The sequence below is a fragment of the Eleginops maclovinus genome, chromosome 10 (assembly GCF_036324505.1).
Source record: "Eleginops maclovinus isolate JMC-PN-2008 ecotype Puerto Natales chromosome 10, JC_Emac_rtc_rv5, whole genome shotgun sequence".
In the NCBI taxonomy this organism is placed as follows: domain Eukaryota; kingdom Metazoa; phylum Chordata; class Actinopteri; order Perciformes; family Eleginopidae; genus Eleginops; species Eleginops maclovinus.
Window position 1 is genome coordinate 11674654 of NC_086358.1, and position 19651 is coordinate 11694304.

The window sequence follows — 19651 nt, forward strand, 5'->3', positions numbered from 1 at the left end:
GTGTGTGTGTGTGTGTGTGTGTGTGTGTGTGTGTGTGTGTGTGTGTGTGTGTGTGTGTGTGTGTGTGTGTGTGTGTGTGTGTGTGTGTGTGTGTGTGTGTGTGTGCGTGTGCTTGTCTGCGTCTTTGTGTATGTCTGTGTGTCTATATCATTTCCATTGTGTTTTGGATGCATCCCTCTGCATACAGGAAGGCGTGCATGCTTTCCTTATCACATGTTATTGTGCTGTGTTAGTTTTGTTTTGGTTAGATTGGTTTGGGTGGGTTGGGTGGGGGGGGTCATTATTTTTCTTTACGTCACGAAGTTGTGATATTTTATTGAAATTTGGATGCATATTTTTGTGACAAATGGCCGACCTTACACTTTTCATGCCCACTCAATATTGTATTGTGTTTTTGTATTTTGATGTGCAATTGCTTAATACAAATTTGGTCACAAAAAAAATAATTAACTATTACAGACTGGGCAAATTGTCGACCAGAAAGACTATTGCGCTCATCAGAAGGGCATTTTGACCAATCAGATCAGCATCGAGGAGAACCTAAGACTAAGTACAGCTACCTGCGACAGAGCACTTGGACTAGCTGGAAGGATACGCGCTGAGGGTAAATAGACTCTGGCACTCAGAGAACAAGTAGCAGAGGCAGTAACTCCCCCTGCCCTCTCACAGTGCACACCACTGGATAGATATTTACAGTCACTAATGAGGATTTTCATATTTAGTGACAGACTGATGGAGCGTTTCAAGATTCAAGCTGAATGATAGGACATTTCTTTCATCTTGAGGGAAATATTCCGTGTGTAATTTAGAAAAGTGAGGATTTCTGTTGTTAGGAAATGTGTGTTTTTCTTCTATCACAAAATACTAGGAGGGTTCAATTCTAAATAATACCCTGTATGCAGTCCCACCATAAAAACAAAGAATTTCCCATATACGACTGATTGTGTTATACACAGTAGCATGCATACTGATCACACCCATATGGTCACTGGTTTCCGCTGATGGTGGCGAATTGTTCTCATACAAGTATCAGCCCTAAGGAATGGTGGCCTATTGTTGTGGTTAAAGTGCAGCTTGGTCTGGGAATGGACTCCCCCTGTGACCAGGCTCAAAAACAGAGAGAGCTTTGTTTTTCAGCCCTGGTGAAAGTGTGTGACAAGCGCACACACAACAAACAGGTAGCACTGTCAATGCCATGGCCTTGGACTCATGGTTTCTTTATCATTCTGAACTGAAAGAAATCTTACATAATAGAGTTAACTTTATAGGTTCTGTATTTCAGGTTAAACACTTCAGTGGAGTCAATAACAGACCAATTCCCTTTCAACAGAGATAGGTTACAGAGGTTACATCTATAAAAAGGAGGGTGCCCTAAATGTAAACTTATGACTGAGTTCCCCCGCTGCCTTTTCACCAATATCCCTCCAGCTTGAGCTCCAGCTCCCATCCAGATCCAAAACTGCTTTCCTGTTTGACCCACTTTTACATGACAGAGAAAATTACAAAGAAACATAGGGGGAGAAGGAAAAGGATGAAAAAGAAACCAGTGGAGGAGAGCAGGAGAGTTGAAGACAGATGCAGAAATTGGGAAATGGAGAAAACACAGGAGTGAAAGGGTGACATCAGCAAAGTGAATGCTAAAGGTATACAGCGAGAGAGGAAGGGAAAGCGGGAAACATAAGGCAAAGCTTAAGGCGCATGGGAAGGAGGGGAGTGGGCTGAGTAGGAGGGAGGAGGGAAGCACAGCTTCTCCTAATAAAGCGACTGTATGTGAAAGGAGGTGCTGAAAAGCGTTAGACTGAGCAGGGAGCTGTGTTACCACAGAGAGAAAGAGTAAGAGATAGAAAGAGAGAGAGAGAGGGTTAGAGAGAGAGTGAGGGACAAAGAGGAAGAGTGAGAGAGAGGGGGGAAACAGAGAGGAGTGAGAGGGGGAAAGAATAGAAAGAGCATTGTGTTGCTGCTGAGAGAGAACCCATGTCTGCACAAAGAGGTAGGTGTACTGCTATGACTGGCACACACACACACACACACACACACACACACACACACACACACACACACACACACACACACACACACACACACACACACACACACACACACACACACACACACACACACACACACACACACACACACACACACACACACACACACACGGACAGGATATGCTCATCACCCAGATTCACATCAGCAGGATGTACCAGAAGTGGGTACAGTACATGTTGAGTATCAGGTGAGTGGGTGTTATCTTCTAAGTGTGTGACCTGCTTTAATGCATGTAGCAGCTGTGTAGCAGTGTGGGGCAGGTGTGTGACTTTTCCATACATGCGCTGTAAGTGCGGCATAAGCAGATGCCTATTAGTGTGTGTGTGTGTGTGTGTGTGTGTGTGTGTGTGTGTGTGTGTGTGTGTGTGTGTGTGTGTGTGTGTGTGTGTGTGTGTGTGTGTGTGTGTGTGTGTGTGTGTGTGTGTGTGTGTGTGTGTGTGTGTGTGTGTGTGTGTGCACTTCAGCAGGGGGCTTGTGTGATGTGTTGTTGAGGATAAACAGTGGCATGCTAACAGAGGTACATGTTCGGGTTATTGTAGTTTATGAGGCATAGTGCATGTGATAAAGGTTAATTGTGAAACATTATCTGATTATTTGAATGCATTAGATGAGGGTTTATAAGGGTCAATTCATGTTTGACGTATGATCCAATATTTACTTGTTGCCAAGTCTTATGTGAAAAATAAGAGCATAGTATTGAACTGAGGCACATGTTTTTTTTTTCAAGGAACTGAATACAACCTCAAACTTGTTTCACACAGGCTCTTCATGTAGATCAGAGGGTTAGTTCACCATAGTTACAACACACATTTATTCATGGTATGCACATAGTTCAGACTTGATGTGCTAGTGTTGTAATGAAATACCTCATATCCTTCTCTGAGCCCACTATCCTTTGCACCCACATGCTGTGTTTTAGGCTACTTAGGTATCAGTGAATTCAAGAATGTTTAGATAACCCTGCAAATGTATACTACACTATACTTAAACTTGCTTATGTTAAGTGGTTGATACCTTATCTACTACCTTAAACCATAATCTGTCAAGATAAGGCATTTGGGTCTCCATGTAGATTAAACGGGCAGTTCACATGAATTACAAAGAAGATTGTGTGTCATAAAGATAGCGTTTATGTCTCATACTAAAGTTTTAAGATATACAGTATGTCTGCACTCACGCCATTAAAAACAATGGGTAATAACAATGTATATCAAGCAAAAGCATGTCCGGATACTGTGATACTACAGACTAGTTTTGAAAGAGATGATGAAATTTCATTAACCCCCACTAATTGATGTAGAAGCATAAATGTCCAAAACTTGGAAATGCTTGTTTTTCCATTAACATTGTTTGGTAGGGTACATTGTTGAACAAACCCTTAAAAATCAAATAATCACTGGGAATTGGTGAGACATACATATCTCAAAACGGTTGTGGCTAAATACAAGGAAGTGAGAAAATGTTTTTTGTTTTTTGAGTCTTTGTTTAAAGCAAATTAGCTTTTGTTCAGTGATTGATACCTTATAAGGCAACTAACCGTCCATGTAGATAAATGTAAACGTAAAGTCACAATTATGAGAATACTGTACACTTAAATTCATTGGTATATTTTCCCTCTAACCAGCGATGTCTAGAAAGATCACTTTGAATAAATGGCAATGACTATTGGACTCTGCTGAAGGGCCCCAGCCCAGCCCAGGGTCAGTGTCAGTGTGTCCTTTATACAAGGTCACGCTGAAAGCCCGCCAGTGAGGACAGACCACTTCCCTGTTGCGACCAGGCAGAGATACTTCCTCTTACTTCTAATAATATGAGGCTGCCATAGGTTCCTTTTTTGTAGGAACTGAGGAAGAATGCAGTTTCAGAACAGCCTGGACAAGAGTATTTATAAACTGTTGAGTGTTTTTGTCTCTTTCAACGCTTTGGACAAACAAAAGTTTGTCTGATTAATTGGAATAACTTGAGGCAAGAAGCCCAGTGACAACTCAAGGACAATGTTTAGAGGCACAATGCTGTGTGATGTGTGGGAACAGTGGATGTTTTAATTCTAGAGGATGTTGGGCACTTAATGATTTTTTTTCTGGGTATATACGTCTGTGTGTTAAGCTAAGGAGGAAAATAACATGATCCGAGAGTATAATTAAGTGTGCATAGTCAATGCATTCGAATATGCCAGCACTTTGCTTACAATTCAGATTATTGGAATGTATTCTTTTGTTTGTATGAAACAATATATTGTGTGCGTTAGAGCATTCATGCTTTGAGTCACTAGACATTGGGTACACTATGAAGGTATTAGTTCTTTGCTTTGACCTGCATTGAGATCTTTTACTTTAATTTACTTTACATTACTTTAACATTTAATAATTTAATATTTATATTCCTTTTTTCTTTCTATCTCTCCTCCCTTGATCTATCTTTTATTTTTCATCCAGTATTTCATAAATCTGTATTAAAAGCATTAAAACCTGATGATGAACAATAAGTACTTCCACTTTGGATACTTGGTAAACATTTCACAGCCCATACTTGTTTACTGAAAATATAATGCAGGACCTTGTAATTGGTATTTTTTCACTGTGGTGATTCTAATGTCACATAATTAAAGGATTTAAATCACTGGTGTGAGGCAAGTTGCGGTGACTGTGCCCATGTAACACATGCATTGCCTCTACATTGCTCACGGACATGTGACCACACACAGGCTTTTGACTTATTAGATTCTAACTATCAGAGCAGCACAACAAATGTTGGACCTGCCTGGCAGAGACGTTGTTGTCACGTCTTCCCCTTATTAAAAACCACACTGTCAATCCCAGACTGTGTCAGCATTTGACTCATCGCTGAGTGTAAAGCACCGAACGTCTCAGTATCTGCTGATTCAAACCAATTCCTTTTAGCTTTACTTCTCTTCCTCCATTGCTATCTTTTTTATCACAGGAGATTTATGAGCCTGTAGTTTTAGATCAACACGGGTGGAGACTCATACTGTCATACTGTATGCCCTGTTCTAACTGGGCTTCAGTATATGGCCAATATAAACTCTTAGTTGTTTGCTGCGTTGTGGTACATTACGCAAACCTATGAACTGTGTATCTTGTGTGTGTGTGTGTGTGTGTGTAAGGACCTGTGTTTGCATGGGAATGTATATGTGCTGTACTTCTAAAAACTTGTAAAAAACAGTTTGAACTTTAGACTTTGCAAAATTAGATCATTTGCTTTGGTTTGAGGTTTTATCTCGTCAGTGAGGATAGATTTTAAATTGAGGGATTGGGGGAATAAATGTAGTTGACGGTCATTTTGCGGCTGGACTATGTGTGTTAGGCAGTAAAAATGCCTTTGTATTGTGAATGTTATTTCTTGTGTCACGTTTGTTGAACATTGTTTCTGTGGGTGATTGATCTAAATCCTGCTTGTCTAAACAACACTCACTATTACAGCAGGCAACAGGAGTTAATGGTAAATCTCAAGTCCCCCTCCGAGATTCCTGCTTTCTTGACAAGTAGCATGTAATTGAAGCATGCAGTAATGCCTTTTATGTATTAAGCTTGGTAAAAAAAAACTTTTAAAATCCCTAAAATAGGGATCTTAGCCTCGCCTAAACACCAAATTTGTGTATAAAGAAGAGTCAGGAATGGAAAAATATTGCAAGATTGCATGTGTGTGTGTGTGTGTGTGTGTGTGTGTGTGTGTGTGTGTGTGTGTGTGTGTGTGTGTGTGTGTGTGTGTGTGTGTGTGTGTGTGTGTGTGTGTGTGTGTGTGTGTGTGTGTTTTTGTGTGTATGTGTGTGTGTGTGTGTGTGTGTGTGTGTGTGTGTGTGTGTGTGTGTGTGTGTGTGTGTGTGTGTGTGTGTGTGTGTGTGTGTGTGTGTGTGTGTGTGTGTGTGTGTGTGTGTGTGTGTTAGAGAGAGAGAGAGAATGTGTAGGCTTATTGGTTACGTAATCATCACTTCTGAACATTACTGTTAAACCTTGGTTTTAGGGATGAGAATAGACTAGCTTTGGGAAAGGCCAAGGGTTTGGGTTAGGCATGTAGTTGTGGTAATTAGGGAATGCATAATGTCAATAGAACGTGTCACAAGTACAAACAAACATATCTGTGTGTACAGTATGTGTGGCCCAAAGTGGAAGCCTGTGTCACTGTTAAGTTCCTCTGATCTCATTTGCTTCCAAGGTAAGCTCTGTTTTCTGTCTCAACATGTATGTGCCTGTTTTTGTCTATGCCAACAGCATCACCATGCGTAAGGTAATATGATGAAACAGTTCTTTCCTACTCTAATCTGAATGCAGCTAGACAGTAACTGAAAGGAAGGGGTGAGGTTCAGTTTATTCCTAGCAACCTTTACAGCTCTACTTTAAACCATTTCACTCACAGACTTCTTTAATAAAGCAGGGGCTATGTAATTGGTGCCATCTGTCATTAAGGTAGTTGTCAATTATTATCAAGGTTGGTTGTTTACTTCACCAGCAGACACATAGCAGCTGTTCTCATACATTCGAGCTGTGCAGACAAACTGCTATAGTAATGGAGACACAGTATATAATCAAGGCATATGAAGACATTGTACAACAAGTTAACATGTGGAAATCACATGTGGTTTCATTGTTGCTTCACTGCAGCTGCACACCTTCGAGGAAAGGTTTAATGAATTCCCTAATTCGACAGAACCACATGCTGGCATTGCATGATGTAACTCATCCAGACACAGTTAGTGGTTGGATTTCCACTCAAGGATCAACACATTACGTGCCTTTCATGGTTGGAACAATTGTGTCTGCTAAAGTATAGAAGCTGTATATGTCTCTTGTTTTGTGTTTTTAGAATTGTCTTTTTCATACAAATAGATGGTCAAGTGCATAAAACACGGTGACTTGATAAACAGCCAGAATGGTTCAGACGGCACCTGGATAATGATTCCAAAGGACAGTAAAATCATTGTGAAATATGGTTGTTTGCTCAGTGACATTGTCAAACAATTACAGAATACTTAACTGGGTATGTGTGTTTCCATATTGTTGGAGGCTTTATCATTCAGCTCTCTCCTGTAGAGGAAAGTTAGCAAGTGATATTAAAAAAAAGTTGACTCTCGTCATTCTCGTGTTTGGATGTGCGTATCTTATGCAAGCAGCAGGATAAGCAAATAACAGAATGGATCTATGAATGGGTCAACACATTTGCAGGCAAGTCATGTTTTAGGGTCTGCACAAACACACACTGCCACACATCAGCTCAACGACAAACCCTATTCTTCCAACAAACACACCCACGCATACACACACACACACACACACACACACACACACACACACATACACACACACACACAACCTTAGACAAAAGAAGGGGATTCCAATCCGTCACAGAGATGACATCACAGCCTGCCAGTAATAAAAAAAAGCTAAACAAGGGAGTCCCCACTTCCCCTCCCTCCTACACATCCCACAGAATGAACAGGGAGAGAGAGAGTCATGTGGAGGCCAGTCACTCTCATAAGTTCACAGAAAGAGAGAGAGAGTCCCTTTTAAGGGGTTCACATGCACACAAGAGTGCTCTGACACACGCACAAACACACTTAGCTCAGTCTCCATAGTGATCTGCTTTAGTGCCCCGGCTTGGGCAGGAAATGCCAAACTCTGTGCTTAAAACCACTCGCCCAGAAAGAAACAGACACGCAAACACACACACACACACACACACACACACACACACACACACACACACACACACACACACACACACACACAACTCTATTATAATCGTCTGTCCGGTCACAACGGAAAAACCTATTCTCTTTCTCTTATCACTCTGCTACCTCCCTCTGTCCATTCTCCTGTCTCCTTTCCACTTCCACTCTCTTTTTTCTCTCATCCCTCCCCCACTCTCTCACCCCTCCCTCCCTCTCTCTCCCCTTATTCTCTCTCTCTCTGCTTCTCCTGCTCCCCTGTCAGTGGTAAGTTCATTGAAGTAGACAACAGAGGTAAGTTCACTCTTTAGCTGTGCTCTTTGACATGCTCTTAGTTTTAGTCTCTGTATGCTTTGTAGACAAAGTTCAGGTTATCACTGCTGCGGGTCCTGCTGATGTAGTGCGGCAGAACTATTAGTGTGTGTGTGTGTGTGTGTGTGTGTGTGTGTGTGTGTGTGTGTGTGTGTGTGTGTGTGTGTGTGTGTGTGTGTGTGTGTGTGTGTGTGTGTGTGTGTGTGTGTGTGTGTGTGTCTGTTTTATGTACTTAGTTAATGTATACAGTGCTTCAGCCAGTTCACTTTGCCAACTGTGATGTGGATCTAGATATGGTCTGCCATTTAACTTACCTTAGGTATACTCTAGCCTTGCAAAAAAGCCTTGCAAATATGGACATCCAGTTAAACCCGTTCTTCCCCCCGTGGATTTTTATTGTTTAAGCACATATAACCTATGGTACCATCTGGGTGTATGTGTGTTTAAAATCCTTTTAGTAAAAAGTGACTAATTGCTCATGTGTTGCTCTATCATGATAGATCATCAGTTTTTGTTGTAGCCAATTGTTTTGCTGTTTTGTATAAACACGTCCTCTACTTCCATAATAATTGTGTGAAGGTGTTTCCTTTGAAACCTTTTGCAATCAGGCAATCTTGTTGACCTTTCGGCATTAGCTACACGCTTTGGCATACCATCATTACAAAAGTGCTGCAGCTGAAAAAACAAGTTGATCTTGGCATGACTTCAAGCATTCCCAAAAAAATGCATCTGTCGTCCTGGGTAACAAAACAAATCAAATAAAATACTTTCGCAAACCCCACGGTCAGACTGTCTCTCATACATAGAAACATGCTGTGACATCACTCACATCTGGATGCAAGATTGGCTAACCCCCTGTTCCTCTTTTTCCAATGTTTCCCCATCTTCCCCTTTTCCACTCCGGCAACCGTCTCGCTTCCCCTTCCTGTCTGTCTGTCTGTCTCTCCGCCCCCGCTCTCAGAGATGAAAGAGAAGATCCCCTGGCACACGCCTGTGACCATCATCATCACTGTGATTGGTGTCATAGCGATTGTTGCCTTGGTGACGGTAGCAGTTTTGCAGAACAGGCCCCTCCCCCAAAAGTACAAGGTATGGTTAAAGGAAACTACTCAAATGTAATGTAACAGTACCCTGTTCCCTGTGTGAGAGTCCACTGCATTGCAGAGGGATCTCTTTACAAAGTCCTCAAGCCAAATACGGACACTTGTCAATGTTACCTCAACCTTTACAAGTGTTTCTAGAAATCCACTTCCAAATAAGGCCAGAGGATGTTGATAAGAATTTTAAATCACCTCTACTTTTGGGCACAGATGCAGGCCCACAACTGTTGCTCATTTAAGTGTTAAGCGTTCTCTTTTACAACATAGCAAAGATAAATATGCTGATATACATGTAGTTATGGCAACTTGTTTGTCAGTGGGCTTATTGTTTAAACTGCATGTCAGGATGAAAGTCACTGAGCACTGAACATGCATTCCTCCTTCTGTCTCCACTCAAGTATGGGATCGTGCTGGATGCTGGCTCCTCCCACACAGCTCTGTATATCTACGAGTGGCCAGCTGAGAAAGATAACAACACGGGAAGAGTTGAACAGAAACATTCCTGCAAGGTCAAAGGTACAGTACATGATGAGTGGTGATATACAAATGTGCGGTCACCATCACGAGTGCGGCCACTATTATGTTAAGTCATTGCAGTACATTGACCTGCTTGTCAAACAATTTTACACAATGATCAAATGGCTGGCTCTCTTCTGTACATCTAAGTTTAAAGTAGCTTTGGTGTCTGTGGGGGGGGGGGGGGGGTGAGTTGCCACATCACAATTATTGGAAGAATGTATTTATTGAAAACCAAAACATTTACAACCCTGCACCATAGGGCTTATTGCATTGGAATAACCTTTCATTTATGATTTAATTGATATGATAATATGGTAGCTGAATCAAAATCCCAAAGGTCAATTCTGTAAATGAATCAGTCATAATAAACAGCTTTGGTCAGTAGTTGATGATGACTGATGTTGAATTAAATAGCTAACTGTAAAGACAACGCAAATTAAATGGAGGTTGATATACACTACCTAAATAAATGTTCACACCATGCCAACCAAAAGACTTCCTAAGGATGAACAAGAGCCAGAAAGTGTTAAACCTTTCATTGCTTACCTTTCGAAATAAAGGTTTACAGTTAAAAGAGTCTCCTTCTCAAGGCGACATTCTTATGCAACCAAAACTAACTTAATGATTAAAGCACTTTTAAATACACCATATAATAGAAAGGTATGTCAAACTGACTCCTACTGTTATTTTCTCTGCTGTAATTTTAACTTCTCCCTTTTATCAAAGCTGGCCCCTTCTGTATGTAATTTGAACATTTTCATAGTTGCTAGACGGTGGATTGCTGCAGATAAGAGGATGAACGTGCTTCTCTAGTAAGATTTGCTTACACTTAGCCTAGCTGTTTTGCTGAAAATAAAACATAAAAAGGTTCTATTTAACCATTTTAAATGTTGAATGAATCGCAAAGATAAGGTAAGAATGTCCATTGGTATTAAGAGGGGTAAAGAAAATATGAAAAATTGCTTAAGATAGGTTACCTTGAGTGTGACACCTTGATAAAGTCTACAGCTTTTTTCCCCAATAGCAAATTCCTTGGCAAATTATGGGTTTGTACAGGTGACATTCAGTTCTAAAGCAGGCTAGCATCTCTAAACTCAAAGCTGTTGTTATGTTCTTCAGCCGCTAAATGTATCCTTCTCTTGACATTTGGATTTCTTTGCAGGTCCAGGTATCTCCAGCTATGCGTCTGCTCCATTAAAGGCGGGAGAGTCTCTGAGATTATGCATGGAGGAAGCCAATAAACTGGTGCCCGGAAAAAGACAACAACAGACCCCTCTTTATCTGGGAGCTACAGCTGGAATGAGATTACTAAAGTAGGAAACACATGTCCAAACACATCCCCACAGTCCAGCGTAAAGCATGAAACGACAAAAAACAGCACAGTATTAGTTTTTATGCCAAAACTGGTGTATCCCAAGCTTTGATTCTGTAATTGTTTTTGCACTGGCAGTCAAAGTGCTTCTATCTGTAGCCTTTTCCATATGCCTGCTTTGTGATTTATCTCCACATAAACTTTACTGCCAGCGCAGCGAATATGTTACTGTCAACTCCATTATATACGACAAAGTCAATTTATTATTCATGTGCTGCGGTATTGATTTGAATTATGGATGTCAATCAGTCTAATGAATTTGTGTGTGTGTGTGTGTGTGTGTGTGTGTGTGTGTGTGTGTGTGTGTGTGTGTGTGTGTGTGTTCGTGTGAAGTATGGAGAATAGCTCGGCGTCAGACAAGGTCTTCCAGGCTGTGGAGAGCGCCCTGCAGAAATTCCCCTTTTCATATCAGGGAGCAAGAATACTAAGTGGTCAGGAGGAGGGGGCTTTCGGTTGGGTCACGGTCAACTACTTGGATGACCGCCTAAAACAGGTCTGTAGGTATATGTCTGCATATGTGTCCTCTATTCCTGTGCTCTGTTTGCTTCTGCTTTACACTGACCTCAATGCTCTTTTGTCTCTCCTGCAGGGCTTGGAAACTAGGGGCGCCCTTGACCTCGGTGGAGCCTCTACCCAGATTAGCTTTGTTTCCGATAGTTATAACGGATCAGAATCACCTAGCAACTCGGTTACTTTCCGCCTCTATGGAAATGACTACAACCTGTATACTCACAGCTTCCTGTGTTACGGGAAAGACCAAGCCCTAAGAATGACGCTGGCACACCAGTCTCAAGTAAATGTCAGATTTTCAATGAAATTTATTCTTATCATTCGAGATCTAAGGGAGAGACAAAATATGCTCGAATGGGCAATGATTCTGCGTTAAATTGAAATATCTCCCTCTCTGTCTTCTCATCTCTCCATATTGCCCTCGCTCATAGGCAGGTCCAGCAACACTATTAGATCCTTGTTTCCACCCTGGCTACAGAGCAGAAAAGAACTACTCAGTCCTTTACGACAGCCCCTGTGTGTCAGAAAGGAAACCCAAAGATGCTCCAGCAACCTTTAATCACACGGGGAGTGGAGACTTCCTGCAATGCCAAGAAGCCGTGAAAAGGGTCTTCAACTTTACATCCTGCAAATACAGCCGATGCTCTTTCAATGGGGTCTTCCAGCCACTTTTGCAGGGGCCATATGGGGTAAAGTATTATTCAATACTGACTTTGTGCTGCACTTAGCACTTGGAACTTCTAAGAAACATTTACTATACTATAAATAACCAAGACATGACTTTATGGACACTTGGAACTGCTTTCTCCAAAATGTATATATTCAAGAGACGTTGAGGTTGAATTGCCTGTTTTAGCGTTACAGCTACTTGCAAAGACAAATAATTAATTGTTAATTGTTACAAGTTAATTGTGCCTCTTCTCCCTCTCTTTCTCTCACTGTAGGCTTTCTCTGCTTACTACTTTGTGATGAACTTTCTAAATCTAACCGATACATCCATCCCACTGGAAGATGTCAAGGAAAAGCTAAAACGCTACTGCGCTACCAATTGGGATCAGGTCGGGGCATATTTATACACCAGTTCCATACACAAAACAAATGTCATGTCATATTTATCTGGTTGCGCGTCTTATCTGTGTCCTGCTGCATGCATATACAGTACACAAATTATATCACAGCATTTTAACTGCTTTCACAGATAATGCAGCAGCATCCAAAAGTTAAATTACAGTATTTGGCTGAGTACTGTTTCTCTGGCACGTACATCCTCACCCTGCTGACAGAAGGTTACAACTTCACCACAGAGAGCTACTCGGACATAAAATTCATTAAAAAGGTCAGTAGATCACAGTACACTCTTTTCCTGTCTCACAAACCACAAAGCATTAACGCCCTGTGTGGGTTCATGTGGGTGTGTGTGTGTGTGTGTGTGTGTGTGTGTGTGTGTGTGTGTACTTCTGTTTTTCTAAGGACCTAATTGAGATGAGGAACTTCCTTTCTCGGAATTATGACTTGGATTTTATGCTTAGTTTATATGCAGTTGATGTTTGGCTATCCCATATCCTCAGCCTGAACATTTTCTCTGTCTAACCATCTCCGCCTCTCCCCTGGGAGAACTCTCAGCAGCTTTATCTCACTTAAAACATTGTTTTTAATAGATTACTTTTGGCTCAAAAGATTATACTGGATTGCTCACTTAATAAAAATGAATTTACTATCTATCAAGGACTGGCTCAGTCTAAGACAAAACACAGAAACCAGTCACCGTCAAACAATAACAACGCATATGATAGGTGCTTGCTCAGTTGAGAAGAGGACAATACTGTAGAGGAATTGATTGATGTAGTAAATGGTTATACAGTTTCATTTAGCCAAAAAGGCTCTGCTGTTTGAGGGAGCTTTTATAGAATTCAAATTGCTGAGAGAACTTATTTTTTTAATAAAGAAATTGCTCAAGTTTCATAATATTTTTTTATGAAATAGAAAAAAGCAATACAAATGCAAGGCATGAAAGCTATTGAAAGAAAATAATGTTATGATAAAAAAAAGAGTACAAATAGAAATTGATGTAACTAACTAACTTTTCTAAACTTAGTTATTTAAATTGGTGTTTTTTTTTACATTTGTATTGTGTATAACTCATAGGCTGTTTTAAAAGTGTTGTTCAGGACTCAAGATTAACTTTGTTTTGAAAAGTGCTAATAATAACACTAACAAATATTATTATTATTATTATTATTATTATTATTATTATTATTATTGTCGATAGTAATAAATTACGTTTAAAAAAAATGCAAACCGGTCACCAGCAGCATACAGCGCTTGTAGAAAATTCAACCTCTTCAAGCTAGAGGCAGTAGAGGAAGGCTGATACCTGAAATATAACATCAAAAAGGCCACCAATGTATGAACGCACAAGCAGCTCAAGAGCAGTACAACTTACCGTGGACCCCAGAATGATAGTGAGGGGCAATGAGGAAATGTTTGGAAACATATAACTAAATAACCATTTAAAAAATGGGATTTAAAAACGTATGTGTATAAGTATTATCTCTGTGATTGGTTGTATAGTAAAAAATAATTTATTTCGTATTAGAGGAAACTTCGGTGTCCAAACATTTGGGGGGGATAAGGCATAATAGTAAGGGTATATTTCAAGCTTGTAATGCAAATATTTTTTCTAACCATGAAAATGTGTAAGAAAATGTTTATAGCTTTAATTGACTAACATTGGGCTTATTAACACATGAATACTGTCATATATTTTTACATATTCAAGACGTACAATATAAGACAAGCACATGTTTCATGTCTGGACCATATTCCATTATACTGTACTTTTAGAAATTGCTGCGGGTAAATAAAAAATGGACCAGGGTCCGCAGTTGGCCCCTGGGCCATAGTTTAAACATCCGTGGCTTAGGGTATGGGTTGGGCTTACAAGTCACTTGCTCTTTCATTTCCCAGGGAGTGAATTGGAAAATAAAGAAACATCTCTATCCTAATTTCCATTTCCACCGTATAAACATCTCGAAGCTGTTCTGGTCTGTGTTACATCAGTGACAGTTTTCTCTCTTCCTGTGTTGTGTCCAGATAAAAGGCAGCGATGCAGGCTGGACGCTGGGCTACATGTTGAACCTGACAAATATGATTCCAGCTGAGGCGCCTGACACTCCGCCTCTGCCCCACGCGGGCTATGTGTCAATAGTTTCCGTCATTGCAGTGCTACTCTTCATCCTCTTCATCGTCAGCCTGCGTCCTCTATGGCCCCGCTGCTCCAAACATCCACAGATTGTATAAACACGAAGGAGGAAATGTCTGTGAGGGCATGTGAGTGCGTCCCTGTTGGCTTTTATACCAATTTGCGAAAAGGATAGTCAACTCTACACTTTCCTGCGTCCCCGGGGAGGTCAAAGGTCAACCCCTGCTGCACATCAACAGTCCTGCAGCTTGTGTGGATTCAAGGACATTTCAGAAGGACAAATATTTTCTGTACTCTTTATAAAGAGTGCGTTTTGGTTCTCTGGTTGAAGGACAGTTTCTGTGTTTGTGTGCAAGTCTGTATGTTTGAATTTGAATGGGCGTGTGATTGTTTGTGAACCCATCAGTCTGCATGTATGTCTTGAATTATGATGTGAATATGATACTGTATAAATAAAATATACCAAGTTTATATAAATTGTTTGGATGGCTTATAATTTGTAAGAAAAATGTAATCAATTACAAAATTGTAATGTTGCAAGATTTATTCATACTTTATCCAGAAAGCTAATTTGATTTTTATAAAAAACTACCTTTACAAAGTAATGCCTTCGATTAAAACCCACAAACAAGCATCTGACAATGCAAACAGGAGCCAAATTATATTTGACACTTGTCATTTGAATCCATTTGAAAGCTGTTTTGCAAAGTAGCAAGTACACTGGATAAGTTAGTACACTGGATGATAAAATACAGCATGCTCCCTCTCCTTCAGTTGTAACAATGACACATTATTGTATACAATTCTCCTCTGAGCAGCATGAGAGGTTAACAACAAATATTGAACAAATGTTTTGTGTTTAAAATGGAAGGGATGCCCCCTAGTGGCGATGTCCCCACATTGCAGTGTTATACCCTCAATAAATGACATTCAGTTGACAGATCATAAGTTACATCTAGCTGAAGTAATAAACAAAAGGTTTTGCAATAATTGTCCCTTGATTAAATTGGTTACAATACTCAGTTTTTGGTGAAACTGTTAAATCAACTGTATGGTCATTATGGGGTGTGCAGTTTGCTTTGATTTTGAACTCTATTGTGTTACATTGACACCATTATTCAACCAATTCATATCAAGGATCTTGTAATATGTGTTCATAACGCACAGTAGGCCAAATGATGGTGCGCCTGATTCCCTTGGTGCTGCTGGAATACATCCAACAAGGCACATTTCCTATGCAAATACCATCATCGACTGTATAAAATGCTAAAAGCTGGCGTGAAATCCTCTAGAGGAAACTGTGCCACTTTGGAATTAAGGCATCAAGACTTTGGCAGGGAGTGGAACCTTGTGGGATTTCCTTCCATTTGGGAACCTTGCCCTTCCTCTGTGTCACAGATCTAGCTCTTATCTGCAGGGAATGGAGCTACTGGGGAGAACAAGAAAACAATGGCATCCTGATAAACTGTGGGCGGTTCCTTCTTTCACAACACAAATGTCTGTTGGTATTGGCAATGGGAGAAGGCCAGTGATTAAGTGACCCAGCTTACATGTAGATTTAAACACAAGTGTGCTCAGGCTCCTTATATTTGCAAACATATTTAGAGGTCAAAGCTGGTATGTCATGAGCAGTCATAAATAGAGCACAAGATAATAGACAATTCCCTTATATACAGTACATTGTTTTCCAGACTGTCATCTTAGTTTATTGTCCACAGTAGATCCTGATACTGCGGAGTAAGGCGTTGATTTGTTGTCCCGCTGTAGGGAGGCAGCCTGTTCTGACACAGACGGGATGACTGGTAGGTGATTTGTCACATGATCCAATGTTTCGCTCAGCTGGTCACTGTTGATAATGTTGGTAGTCTCGGAGTCCAGCTCCTTCACTTTGTCTTGGTAGAACCTCTGTCTGAGGCGCTTCATCTGGGGAAGCTCACAACACGTCTCCAGCACCACCAGGACAAACACCAGCCCTAGCAGCAAGTAAACTGGAAGAGCAAACACACACAAACATACAGGTGGTGTGATGAAACAAAGACCAGTGACTAATATGATCAAATCAAGGTTTGGTCGACAAATAAAGGGTGTAATAGCTAGTGCAGCAATTGCTTTGTTTAACCATGTCAATCAGAAAAGCTCAATGGTAAATTTAAAAAAACATGTTGAACCTGAAGCTTAACCTGTGGCCAACAAATGAAAATCAATGTACAATGGTCATTTTGTCTAGCACCATCATAAGGTCAAGATTTTAACCAGTCCAATACTTTAGTTTATGACCAAATTCCTGCTAAAGTTATTTGTATGTTACCATTACCCTCATCTGTTATCTGTGTTGAGTGCATATAATCAAACTTTAAAATGCTGACATTTTGCTTAGAGTAGATGCACAGTAGGTTAGCAATACCTGATAAACATCAACATATTACCACTGTCATGTGAGCAGGTTAGCATGCTGATGTAGCTTTAAGCTCAATTCCTAGCTATATGCTAGCATTGCTGCATGCTGTGAAATACTGGATAATTCCCTTGGACCTTTAAAATTATCCTGTTTAATCTTGTAAAAAGCCTTCTGACACATTGCTCAACTAAATGTGTTTCCACAGCTTTTAAAATGACAGCAACAAAACTGGTGAATAATACCTGTACAAGTATAAAGATTGTTTTGTTTTTTCTTTAGTTAGGATATACCTTTGCAAAGATACGCCGCATTTTCCTCACAAGGAAAAGAAATGGAATGTAGCATTGTGCTTTATCTGGTGAAATACTTGTATTGTACACTGTCCTGGGTATTTAAAAAGCCAAAAAGCCAAAAAACTATTTAAACTATAAATAACCCTTGGTTGAATGGCTTACAAACACACAACTTCTCAAGCTATAGAAATCTTATCATAATCAATGGGTTAATGACTTTCATTTTCATTTTTGAGAGATTTCCATCAGCTCCAGTCTACTCACTTGTAATGGCCAGCCTGTAGAGATTTGGGTGTGGGATGGCCTCTTTACTGTGGGTCTCTCCAGGGACATAATCCCCAAGGCCAATGGTCGTCAGAGAGATGAAACAGAAATACAGAGACTCCAGAAAGTCCCAGTCGCTCTCCAGGCTGACAAAGATCCATGCAGGGATGATGAGGAAGAGCAGGGTAATGATGAGGGCAAGGCAAGTAGCATGTATGGCGGCTAGCTTTGATTTAGACATAGCCCATCGACGGTGGAAATAAGACACTGGACGTCGAGTCAACACGACCATGATCCTCTGCACGACAACAGTGAGGAAGAAAAGGGTAACAGGTATTCCAAAGATGGAGTAGAAGATACAGAAGGCCTTCCCTTCATCTGAGAGAGGTACCGAGTGGCCATAACCTGAAATCACAACAAAACATGCAGCGAAGACTTAATTACAGGATTAAATTACAGGTGGGAGTCTTCTCAAAGGCCTTCTTAGACTCTGTAAAGCTCAACACACATAACAATAATTAGAGAGAAGTAAAGACAAAAAGAAAGACAGTCTTTTTCATTATGGAGATTCAGGGGAAACCAATAAAAAACCCACAATGATGTCCTTATAACATCTCTAAAGCTGCTTCTCCTTTTGGATAGCAAATAGAAAACTACTTACAGTATATATACCGTTTATATTACCCTTAATACCCTGGAGTCAGTGTGATGACTTTCAAATAAACTCTTTTGTTGCATGCTATTCACAATGACAACGCAAGTTGTCGAAAAGGTTTTAACACATTCATAAATCCGGTATTTTTTATTGTTGTATTAAGAAACTATGGGCCACTAATTAGAAAACCTTTTTTTATTGCAAGAAATTAAAACAAATATTAAAGCAGGTGTTTATCCTCTACAAGAACGTTTTTATTTTTAGTTACAACTATTGGTTGAGGATGTATTCAGACATTTTCTACATGGTAGCCTAATCTTAATAATACATGATAATTTAGTTGATTACATTTTGATAGAATCTGTCTCTGTTAAGTAACAAGTCACTAATGTTGTCAGTATCATCTTAAAAACAATATTGGATTTCAAAATGCATTGTAAGAAGGGAGTGCTATGAAGAAGGTATAAGAAAAAAAGAAGAAGCAAGACTTAATAAAAGGTGCTGTTGAGTAAATGTACTTGTATAGCTATGAGTTACATTCCAAAACAGGTTTCAACAAAGAAAAGTTTTATAAAGCCTGACTGTTCTACCTAATAACAGGATGGCCACTTTCAGGTGTTATACCTGTGCCCGGGGCTCACCTGTAGTGGTCAGCACGGTGCTGGTGAAGAACAGGGACGACACAAAGTCCCAGTTTCGGTTGGTGTCGTTTCCCAGCACGGACACTCCATAGTTACTGGCCTCTAGCGCACGGGCCAGGAGCTCCTCCAGGCGCGCCTCGGACACACAGGGGTTGTTGCTCAGGAAGTCCTGCTGGGCCTCTCTTAGTTCCCGGCGGAGCTCCTGCTCGTAGGGCAGCTCGATGGCGGAGAAGATCCCGGCTCCGATTATGAGGTAAAGGATGTAAGCGACAACCAGCAGCGCAAAATTCAACCCGGACTGGTGCCGATCCACAAAGCGAGCACACCAGCCGCCGGTACAGCTGACCACCATCCCTTATTAAAGTTTGATTTATCAATATATATAGTTACTAAACTTTAAGGCTGTTTCTTTACTGGTATCCTCTCTCAACCTGGAGAATGACCTCGTCTTCCTCATTCTTCACCTCACTGAAGCAGTGGTGACGTCACGTATTCACCGCATCAGGTGTGCGTGTGGTTGTTTCCATCTTCCTGCACTCCTTTCTCTAACCAGTTCAACAGGTTGAGTGTTTTGAGTCATTACAAAGGATTTATTTTCCCTCAGTGCTCAAGGTTATCTTCTTCAGAGACACAGACTATTACCTTTAGAAAAC

General features: G+C 40.5%; 2 protein-coding genes across 3 annotated transcripts; one reads left to right on the forward strand and one right to left on the reverse strand.

Annotated features, from left to right (window-relative positions):
* The first annotated feature begins 1792 nt into the window (after positions 1 to 1792).
* Positions 1793 to 15224, forward strand: entpd1 (ectonucleoside triphosphate diphosphohydrolase 1). Of its 2 annotated transcripts, none has more exons than XM_063893285.1 (10): positions 1793 to 1990; positions 9006 to 9133; positions 9543 to 9660; positions 10826 to 10976; positions 11369 to 11528; positions 11625 to 11828; positions 11977 to 12234; positions 12490 to 12603; positions 12744 to 12881; positions 14639 to 15224. In XM_063893285.1, exons 1-10 carry the CDS (start codon positions 1975 to 1977, stop codon positions 14843 to 14845), a joined length of 1494 nt encoding a protein of 497 aa, XP_063749355.1. In that variant the 5' UTR covers positions 1793 to 1974; the 3' UTR covers positions 14846 to 15224. The 2 variants fall into 2 exon arrangements, with proteins under 2 accessions (XP_063749355.1, XP_063749356.1); XM_063893286.1 differs by lacking the exon at positions 1793 to 1990 and adding an exon at positions 7962 to 8026.
* Positions 15225 to 15273: 49 nt separating this feature from the next.
* Positions 15274 to 19478, reverse strand: LOC134870844 (potassium channel subfamily K member 1-like). The gene is made up of 3 exons (XM_063893287.1): positions 18999 to 19478; positions 17703 to 18107; positions 15274 to 16735 (listed from the first exon to the last, which is right to left on the reverse strand). The coding sequence occupies exons 1-3, from the start codon at positions 19348 to 19350 to the stop codon at positions 16443 to 16445; spliced, it is 1050 nt and encodes a 349-aa protein (XP_063749357.1). The 5' UTR covers positions 19351 to 19478; the 3' UTR covers positions 15274 to 16442.
* Positions 19479 to 19651: the final 173 nt, after the last annotated feature.

Bases quoted from the DNA above. Each gene is read 5' to 3' on its own strand.
- entpd1 (XM_063893285.1), top strand. The intron at 10,977-11,368 runs GTAGGAAACACA...GTTCGTGTGAAG, and splicing joins GCTGGAATGAGATTACTAAA to TATGGAGAATAGCTCGGCGT. The intron at 12,604-12,743 runs GTCGGGGCATAT...CTGCTTTCACAG, and splicing joins GCGCTACCAATTGGGATCAG to ATAATGCAGCAGCATCCAAA.
- LOC134870844 (XM_063893287.1), bottom strand. From the start codon at position 19,350: ATGGTGGTCAGCTGTACCGGCGGCTGGTGTGCTCGCTTTGTGGATCGG. The intron at 18,108-18,998 runs GTGAGCCCCGGG...TTGTGATTTCAG, and splicing joins CACCGTGCTGACCACTACAG to GTTATGGCCACTCGGTACCT. The intron at 16,736-17,702 runs GTGAGTAGACTG...TTGCTCTTCCAG, and splicing joins CTACAGGCTGGCCATTACAA to TTTACTTGCTGCTAGGGCTG.